This window comes from Osmerus eperlanus, chromosome 16 (genome assembly GCF_963692335.1).
Source record: "Osmerus eperlanus chromosome 16, fOsmEpe2.1, whole genome shotgun sequence".
NCBI classification, from domain to species: Eukaryota; Metazoa; Chordata; class Actinopteri; order Osmeriformes; family Osmeridae; genus Osmerus; species Osmerus eperlanus.
The window spans coordinates 8,173,629-8,183,683 of NC_085033.1; the positions used below are offsets into that span (position 1 = coordinate 8,173,629).

The 10,055-nt window shown below is 40.1% G+C and overlaps 2 protein-coding genes across 3 annotated transcripts; both read left to right on the plus strand.

Moving 5' to 3' along the window:
• Positions 1-912: 912 nt before the first annotated feature.
• Positions 913-6,781, plus strand: adhfe1 (alcohol dehydrogenase iron containing 1). 2 transcript variants are annotated; one of them, XM_062481708.1, is made up of 14 exons: positions 913-1,041; positions 1,243-1,280; positions 1,357-1,406; positions 1,595-1,648; positions 1,854-2,008; positions 2,266-2,462; positions 2,839-2,916; positions 3,024-3,129; positions 3,591-3,743; positions 4,183-4,281; positions 4,411-4,489; positions 4,598-4,694; positions 4,998-5,155; positions 5,766-6,781. In XM_062481708.1, the coding sequence occupies exons 1-14, from the start codon at positions 989-991 to the stop codon at positions 5,847-5,849; spliced, it is 1,401 nt and encodes a 466-aa protein (XP_062337692.1). In that variant the 5' UTR covers positions 913-988; the 3' UTR covers positions 5,850-6,781. The 2 variants fall into 2 exon arrangements, with proteins under 2 accessions (XP_062337692.1, XP_062337693.1); XM_062481709.1 differs by lacking the exons at positions 913-1,041; positions 1,243-1,280 and having other exon boundaries at positions 1,355-1,406; positions 1,595-1,676.
• A 139-nt stretch (positions 6,782-6,920) lies between these two features.
• On the plus strand, positions 6,921-10,039 carry si:dkey-97a13.12 (nostrin). The gene is made up of 4 exons (XM_062481710.1): positions 6,921-7,323; positions 7,487-7,536; positions 8,930-9,384; positions 9,616-10,039. Exons 1-3 carry the CDS (start codon positions 7,257-7,259, stop codon positions 9,224-9,226), a joined length of 414 nt encoding a protein of 137 aa, XP_062337694.1. The 5' UTR covers positions 6,921-7,256; the 3' UTR covers positions 9,227-9,384; positions 9,616-10,039.
• The last annotated feature ends 16 nt before the right edge of the window (positions 10,040-10,055 follow it).

The window sequence follows — 10,055 nt, forward strand, 5'->3', positions numbered from 1 at the left end:
CTGGATCTCAATGGAATAGAAAGTAGAATACAGTTTAAGCCGCAACAAATGAAACATGTTCTTACTCTTACTTTAAAACAAAGTCAATGTAGCCTACACAGTGCATTAGCAAACATAAAGAGTTTCATGCCACATGTCATGACAAAAGCTCCTTCAGGACATATGCATTACCTCAAGCCATACAAATGTCTACATGTAGGATTGGCCAGTCAGTCACATCCTGTTGTTTTAACAATACAGTATTTATAAATTACTGAATCGCTGTCACTTTCCTTGAGGGACAGTTGGATAGTGTGTAGTCGTGTAGAAGATAGATGTTTAGGGTTCACAGTCCCATAATGCATCATGTTTCCATGACAATGTCAAAGCCTCTTCGACCTGACTGCATAACTACAGTGGCATGTCAGATAGTCGAGCACACTGATGGACAGACTTGCTTTGGTAAATCTTCAAGAAAAAAAAGATTTCTCAGTATGTTTGATTAGGCTGTAGATAAAACTCAATTTGCAATACATTGTTAATTGAATTCCAGGCCACAGCAAAAATGTATTACTTAGTTTATTGGACACGCGAAAACAAAAACACGGGCCTACAGTACGTGTGTTCAATTAACAATAAAACATGAAGGATATTTTTTCGCTTGGCTGTACAGTAGGCTAATCTATAACTCAATGCTGTTTCTAAGCAAATTGCCAAACAATTATTCTTTTCAGATAATTTGTAATTCTCGATGTTGCACTGAACAGCCTGCACCATGCCCACCAATGACAGTTTTTTTTTTTTACTGTTGGACTAACAACCGTCCGTCAGTGGGCTGGAGGTTTAAAAGGTTAGTGGAGGTAGTCCTATGTGCAAACTTTCCTATGATGACCCATGTCCTACTAATCTTTCACATTCTTTACGGTAGGAGGCGACCTTGTATAATTTGACAGTGTCTCGAACCGACTGTAAAACCCACAACACAAACATTTTGAGAAAGTTGACCACCATGGCAGGACGGAACAGGGTTGCTAATTTGCTCAGGCAACTCGAAAAAGCATCGTAAGTTAAACACAATAGCATATTCTAATTTAAAACTGTAAAATGCATTCGTAAAGTAAATACCTAATGAGGACTGACTCCATACGTTTTAACCGTGTTGTCCAAAAGTCTTCATCCACACGTGCGCAGTCAATTTTGTTTTTATTGGCACTGGCTACATAATAGCTGGAGACTAATGACTCGCTGTCTTATCTGTTACAGATGCAGATGCCCAGCGCATTCAAATACTTTGCATCAAGGTTGGAAACACATTAAGAACTTGAAATATTTAATTCAATCAAACAATCAAGCTGCAATTAAATGCTCTTGTTTCAGGCACAGAAGCTGCCACATGCACCGTAAGAAAAACTGACTATGCAGTTGAGGTAAATAATGATTTTAATTCAAATTAAGTAAAACAATTATATCCAAGCAACATGTACATATATATTGAGAAATTGTAATCATTTATGTTCTGATGCTATTGCACATTAATTTAAACAAGGAATGGCCTCCTTATTTTTTTGTTGACTTGACCTTGACTAATGTTAATTATTTGTATTTATTTGTTAAGATGGCCAGTTCAAACATCCGGTATGGAGAAGGTGTCACACAGGAAATTGGAATGGTGAATCATTTCTTGGTCAAGTCACAATGTAAAGTGTAAATGTTTAAATATTGTGTAATAAGAGTGTAGTTATTTAGTTATTGGAGAACTTTAAGGAACTCCATGTCACCTTTTAGGTACCACATTTTGTACCCCAAACTTGAATCATGCCTACATAGGGGCTAATGGTTTTGCCCTTGTTTTGGGGGAATTTCCTTTAACACAGGACCTTCAGAACATGGGAGCTCGTAAAGTCTGTCTGATGACAGACAAGAACCTGTCTCGTCTCCCTCCAGTCAAAGCTGTGCTGGAGTCACTGGCTAAGAATGGGATAAACTACAAAGTGTTTGACAGTGTGCGAGTGGAACCCACAGATTCCAGGTATTCTCTGCCTTCTGCCTGGAGTGGTCTATTAATGCAACACCTGAAATGAATTGTGTTGTATTTATATTAATTCTACACTTGTTATGTCCATAAACTGCTTAACTCATTTACTGTTATCCCTCTTTCTATAAAGACGGATGTTGATAATATATTGCTACATAAAATTCTTCATGTAGGTTAGTTAAAAAAAACTATATAAGTATGACTGCATTTAATGAGTTTGTGTCGGCTAACTGTTTACCCTTTCTGTGCAGCTTCAAGGAGGCCATCGCCTTTGCAAAGAATGAAGTGTTTGACGTTTATGTCGCTGTGGGTGGAGGCTCGGTGATTGACACCTGTAAGGCAGCCAATCTGTATGCCTGTCACCCGGAGGCGGATTTTCTTGACTTTGTTAACGTACCTATAGGGAAGGGAAAGCCGATTACACAATCTCTCAAGCCTCTGATTGCAGGTATTACTAAAAAGAGAATCTCTTTCAGCAGTATCAGATTCTTTGCTTTGGCCACAATTAAAGATTTACATCAATAGTTACAAAGTGACCCCTGTGAATTGAAACAAGTAGATCAGAACCTAGAGTAGTGTGTAGCCACTTTATATTCAAGATATTTGTGAATTCATAGGATTTTTTTATATATCATAATCCACTCACAAGTATGTTTATTTTTAAATTGATCATCTTTGTGTATGGTTGAAAGCAAACATTAAGGACATACACACTTGTATGCACACAAACAAAGATAGAATTCAATACATTGAATTGCAGATGTTTTGTAAGTTCCTGCATGGTTGTTCTGAGGATGTGTCATTGCACGTTTTCTATTCTCCAGTTCCCACAACAGCTGGAACTGGGAGTGAGACGACCGGTGTTGCTATCTTCGACTTTGAAAAACTGAAGGCAAAAACTGGTATGTTTTAAAGAGGAAGCTTCCGCACATTGTTAGCTATTTTTAAAGCTGTTAATTATTGCAGTGATTCAATATGGCGTTTTTTTGGGGGGGGTTTGTTTGCTTAGGCATTGCCAGCAGGGCTCTCAAACCGACTCTTGGAATTGTGGATCCACTGCACACTTTGCACATGCCAGAGAGGGTTGCAGCTAACAGTGGTTTTGATGTACTATGGTACAGTATATACTGTATACTGAATATTGAGCGTGAATAACATTCAGTTAAGCAAACCGCTGTATGGGATATTATTATTTAAAGCTGTTTCACCAGCCTTTCACAAGTGCATGTGCAATCATGGCCTCAACATACTTAGACCATATACACAATAATTTCCCTACACTTTGTACCCACTTTTATTTTATAGCATTGCACTTTGAACTTGTTGCTGTTTCACTTGATGTTTACTCTGTTTTACTCCTAAATTTTAGATTTAGTCATGTCTGCATATTCATTGTTTTATCTGATCTTGATATCTGGAATTGTATGATCTATACTTGACCACTACTAATGTTGTACGACCTCAAACATCAGAATTCCATGGAAAGCTCTCTCTGTCCCTACCTTGCCCTCTCTGTTTCGCTCTCTCTCTCTCTTGCTCTCTTTCTTGCTCGCTCTCTCTCACATATCCTACACAGCCATGCCCTGGAGTCCTATACAGCCCTTCCGTACAACATGCGTAGCCCCTGCCCTCCAAACCCCATCAACCGCCCCGCCTACCAGGGCAGCAACCCTATCAGTGATGTTTGGTCCAGACACGCCCTCAACGTGGTGGCCAAGTACATGAAAAGGTTTGAATTGAATCACGTTTGAATCATGCGTGTTGGAAGAGGGGAAACATCTAAAACATGCAGTGCAGGGGGTCCCTGAGGACCAGGGTTGAGAAAGACTGGCCTGAATTATAAACATTAGCCAGATTGTTGATCTTGCAGAGATATACAGTACTGTTCTTCACTATTTCTGTCCACACCCAATGGTCGATAGTTATGGTATGTCAATTAAGATACAGTTGAACAGGTATCTGTTCTTATGGATGAGGCCTTCAGCAAGTCTAGCTTTGGTTCTCAGCCTGACCGTGAGCCCAGCGGAGTGTACAAGAAGAAAATAATCACACTGTACATTAAATATTCATCTGTCGGGGACGATGAAATAGCTGTACACCTGCATTGCAAAATGTGATAGAATGGGGTCCTGTATCTTTGAGTCTGTGTTTGGCTCTGTCTGCCTCAGGTCAGTGTATGACCCTGAGGATGTGGAGGCTAGGTCTAACATGCATCTGGCAAGTGTATTTGCTGGGATTGGATTTGGTAATGCTGGAGTACACTTGTGGTAAGCCTACATGTCATTCTTCATATGTATGTATGTATATAAAATGGGCCCTTTTCCATATACCTTTTATCAGTTCTTAATGACTGGTTTATGGTCTAACTGGTTTGTCATTTTTCTTCTGTTGTTCAGCCACGGGATGTCTTATCCGATAGCTGGAAATGTGAAGACCCACAAGGCCAAAGGCTATAATGTGGACCATCCTATTGTGGTAATGCAATATATGGGTTTCCATTCACTAATTTAACAGAACCATCTTACCTATAGTATAATTCATTGTGAATTGCGTGTGTTTGTTTGTTATGCCGTGGTCCTCAAGCCTCATGGTCTGTCAGTGGTCCTAACCTCCCCAGCAGTCTTTACGTTCACGGCCAGCATGTGTCCAGAGCGCCACCTGGAGGTTGCAGAGATACTTGGTATTTACCATAATTTCATCATAAAAAGTGTTTACAGTAACATACTGGAGTGATTTTTCTTAAAATATTTTTGACTTACCTAGAAAGAAGATAAAATGGAGGGTCGGTATCATAGGTATACAGCATATTGAAAAGATGGTTTAATTATAATGCAAACAAAATTTAACAAGGCAGTTTACTTAAATCACTGTAGATGCTATGAGTTAAATGTCATCAAGTAAAGCCTTAATTTTCACTTTTTTTTGGTAAGCACATTCTTACACTATTATTCTTTCTTAAATATCCAGTCTTTGTCTTTTTAAGGGGCGGACGTGAGCAACGCTAAGAGAGACGATGCTGGCCTACTATTGGCCGACACCTTGCGGCAGTTCCTGTATGACCTCAACGTGGAAGACGGCTTGCACGCTGTGGGTTACACCAAAGATGATGTGCCAGGCCTTGTGAAAGGAACTTTGCCTCAGGTACACAAATACACGTTTAACATTATTGTTACAAATCACATCCTCAAATTATTACCTAGTGATTTCCTGAGTCAAGGATCTACTAGAGGATTCTTCAGGTAAATAAGTGTAGCCAAAATGTTGGTTTAGGGAATTCCGCTCATAGTCTGTTAATTGGACGGTTGAACGGTGACTTGCACTGTGACCTCACTGCATGAAGGTGCTGGTACCAAATCCCACTTGGGGCACCATCTGGTGCAACCCCAATATAGAATGGATGTATAGATGGCTCTTCTGTCCATGTCCCTGGCCCTCAGTCACTATGATATGGCTGATCACTGCGTGCCCTTAGATGAAGGACTGCAGGGTGGGAGAAAATCAGAGAGGGGATTTAATTGGTAGACACTTGAACTTGTGTTGGTGTCGCGTGATCAGTAAAATGTTTATTTTTGTACTTTTCAGTTCAGTAAAATTAATTATAAGCCTGTGATATCTTAACTGATCAAATGTCTACAAGACTTAATGATTATGTTTTGTGTCACTACGACTAAGTATTTGGACAGGAGAATATCTCAGATTAGTGTTCTCCTAAGGCTTTGCTTTTCCAGTGTGTCACTGTTGTTTATTGCAGGAGAGGGTGACCAAGCTGTCCCCAAGAGAACACACAGAGGAAGACCTGACTCATCTCTTTGAGGCCTCCATGAAGCTCTACTAAGAGTGCAACACACCTTCACACAAGTTTACACATTCTGACACACATACTGCACATGCATACATTCACACACCACGAAGTATAGTGTAAGAGATCCCTAATGTAATCTTTGAAATAAGTCAAACTTTATTAACAAAGTCAAACTTGTATCCATAAATATTGATAACGTTTATATCTTTCCCTTTTTTTATTATATGCATGGATCATTTTATATCAATATAATGTCAATAATCAGAAATTATATTACTGTAAGAGCCTATTTTGATTTGTTTACTCCAATCGCCTTTGTCAAGCTCCGCTGTGTGTCCTATAAGAATAGTTTGAACTGAAAGACAGGGTCTCTGGTCTTTCTCAGAAGTGTTGCGACTTTGTTTAATCTAGTTCCCAGATTACCTGGGATAGCTGTTATGTAAAGTGGACCTCAGCGCTAAGAATGTCTCTGATCTTACTGGTTTTAAGTGGTTTACCCCCATGAGAGCACGTTATGCCACAAGGCACAGACAAGTTGAAGAGAGATAAGTATGAGGTAGTGATGAGACTGAATATAATGTGCTTGTAATAAGTTCAGAGGATGTATTATGCATCATATGGATGCCACTGTTGAAAGTGCAACTGGGAGGTCATAATGTGATATGGTTAATGAGGTGTGCATAGGAATCCATGAATCTCCAATGATAATTCATTCATTTAGCTAATTCACTGACTCATCTAGTTGAGTCACTGTTTCACTGTTGATGTCAGTCCCAGGTATGCCTAAATTATTTTGCTACTTTGTACACCTTTGTACCTTCACATATCAGATCAAATGTATTTTGTAAACAATCAAAGCTGCTTAGGTCCAACTATTCTGCACGTGTACTGCTCTTCCACCTAAGAACAGGCAAGAGGAAAGGTTGTGTCAATTGTCCAATATTAAAGATGCACATACAAAACAATCACTGTTTTGTGTTGATAATGTTCATGAATAACTTTATGAATACTTAACAATGCTTGTGCTTTCTTACTGGCTGTTCTGTAGGAGTACTCGAAATTGCATTTCACCAACAGCACAGGGTGTTGACTGAAATAAGTCCAGGGGTGTTAGAATTGTTCAAAACCTAAATTGCGTATACATACATATGTGTGTGCCAGAGACAGACATTACACTGCCTGATGTGTATATTTTGTATTTACTGTTAGTTTGTGCATGTACTGCATTTCTGTGAGCATGCATAGTATATACCCCTGTGTACGTGTGTGCGCATGTGTACAGGGTTCTCATGCCTGGGTGCACCTTTTTGAGTGTATACATGTGTGTGTGCTTGATGGCCTGTGTGTTCCAGAGCAGTGCAGGATTAGTGGCAGTTGGTTATTTAAAGAGGAGAGTTTCAGCGTTCTCAGTAACAGTCTGTGAGACTGCAGCACACCAGAATGCAGCAGATCTATATGCAGAGTGATGAACACTTTGATGTTTTCACCACCGTCTTCTCCCCTCAAGGTGAGTAGAAGAAGACCTCCCCCAGTGTTTTATTTCCTTCACACATTACTTTGGCATGGTATTATATTGCATTTGTATATCTTTTAGACTTAAAATCGATGTAAGTCTAGGGCGGTATCCTGTCTGTTACTGGAAGGTCTTTGACTCTGTCTTGTCCAATCAGTTTGCAGAGCAAGAACCAGACAAAAGCATGGGGAACTGGAACTAGAGAAAGTAAGTTCAATGTTTTTAGTTTTGTTCTTACTTTAGCAGTCATGTAATACTACAGTTCTTTTACCCTCTAACAGTATTGGCTTAAGTGCAGATAGAATGGACCATTCCATGATCTGTAGTTGTAAATAACAAATGCTAATAGCAAAATATTAAATGAATGAATCATTTTGCACACACTTATCCAAAGCGACATACAGGGTTTTTTTATAAACCGGAAATCTCATGATGTGCAGTCAAATGCTCTACCACTGATCTTAACCAATACCACATTTCGAGAAGTCAAAAGGTATTTTTGTTTAATTTCCATGAATGTTTTGCTCATGAACAAAAGGTAAACCTCCACATTTCAAGGTAAACTCTTACATAGTCACATGGTCTCTCGATGAATGTTGTGACTGCACAGTAGGATGAGTCAGGGAAATGGGTAGCTGAGGGATAAGGTACTGTAGGTTTGAATTTGGCTAGCACAGGTGAGCCTTCCCCTCCGCAACTCTGCCTTATCTCAGCTCAAGGTTGCATGTTTATATCTTACTCAGAGACTATATTTAGTAGATTAAGGGTTGTCAGACTTAACTTTCCAATGACTTGACTCTTCTCTGTTGACTGCTCCTCTTGAACTGGTATGATTAACCTGGCATTATCTGAGCCTGACCTCAAGCAGATTCATCCTACAGTGACTTTTGTAGACAATCCTGAGTTGCTAAATTTAGACCAACATGCAAAAGTCAAATAGTCAAATTTTTTACTTGACTATGAGGTTGAACTGAGTGATATATTGAAAACTCATGAAAAGTTAAACTACTGTTTCTTTAGATTTCTTAAATCAAAACTTGTACCTTTCCCAAGTGCATTGCATTTTTGGGCAGTTAGTGAGTCTTTGGAAGTGCACCTTAGGACAGTAGTGAAATAGCATTAGGACACCCATCATTGCATGCTTGTAATCATGCATTAGTAGAAGTGAATGTGCACACACAGGGGTGAATGAATGGAGCGTTGGGACAAATGAAGGCTTATGTATTACAGTTCCTACAACTGTCCCTTATCCTTATTCAGGGCTAGTGTTTATCTTTTGGCAGCACTACACTTTGCCATCATCAGTACAGAGTGTACAAACCTAAATGCAATTTAAGACACGCTTAACCCCACATGTAAGCCTCTTAACTGGTCCCCAGTGATGCCATTCTAAATGAATGGGTAGGTTTGTCTCGATTTACAGTGTTCTGTGCTCAAACTCTCTGATGATGTTCCAGTGTACACTGTCTCAGCAGTCTCTTAACACTTCACTACTCACTATTCATAACTATGAAGTTCTTAAGAGAGGAAGGAGTAATTAAAATATCAGTGGAAATGTAACAAAGCATTTGGGAAAGACATCTTTTGTGTTTTTCTGCAGGTGGTTGCAGCCATCAACTACAGACCTCACGGGGATGATGAGCTTGAGCTCCATCATGGTGATGTCATCCAGGTTCTCTTCAGAGAAGACCAGTCCTGGTGGTTCGGTCGCCTGCCGAACGGCAACGAGGGCTACTTCCCTGCTACGTTTGTCTCCAAGTATAGTCCGGTAGGCTATGGGATACATAATCAGAGTCTCATAGTGGACGAGCGGTTCCATGTTTTAGAAAATGCACTGTTCTATGTAATGTACCTGAGAATGAAGCTGAATAGAACTTTACGCAGAACCAATTGCTAACTAATTGGTGTACTTGTAGTAGAAGACTGGAGAGACACATTGATAGGTGTAAGAAGGTGTTTCGTTTGTTTTCAGAAACCAGATGAAGCTGCTCCCAGCTATTTACGGAGAGGTTCAATGCCAGTTGTGTCTCCTAGCTCCCCCCGTGGCGGCAGAGGGTAAGTGCACCCATCCAAATGTCAATGTTCTCCACCTCTCACTTCCTCTCCTCCCAACCTACCTATGTTCTGTGTTTTCTCCGGTTAAAAGCTCATGAACTTAAATGAAGTCTTTCTTTTGTATTTATACTGAGAATGAGAGATGAACCAGTGTCAGCCAAACAATATGAATTTAGCAGATAATCACAGAGACTCTTTTTTGTTTTATTCTCTTACATGTTGTGGCTGTAGCACTCCCAAGCTCCCCAGGAGAGAAAGCCTGTTGCGGGCCCTGGGGCACACAGAGAGCTCAGGGGGCTCCACAGCCCGGGGCTCCACAGCCCAGGCCTCCCCCAGCCTGCTTCACCGTGTGCTGTCCAAGTCTCGGAGGAAGAGCTGTCCACATATACCTGCAGTCAGCGGCTCCATTAACAGAGCGTTTCAACAAGAATGAAGTCACTGTAGTATTAGTCGCCCAAGCCGTTATGGTTTACTGGGTTGCCGTAGTTGTCACCCCCTTATTTGGTTGTTCACCTTCACCCATTCATAGTCCACTTACATCACCCATTCATAGTCCACTTATAGGAGTTGATGCCACTATAATGCAATATCCAGAAGAGCAGTACTCATTCTTAATTTATGGATCCCATATTTGTCATTTAGATCTGAAAGTATTCTGTACTTATTTGCTT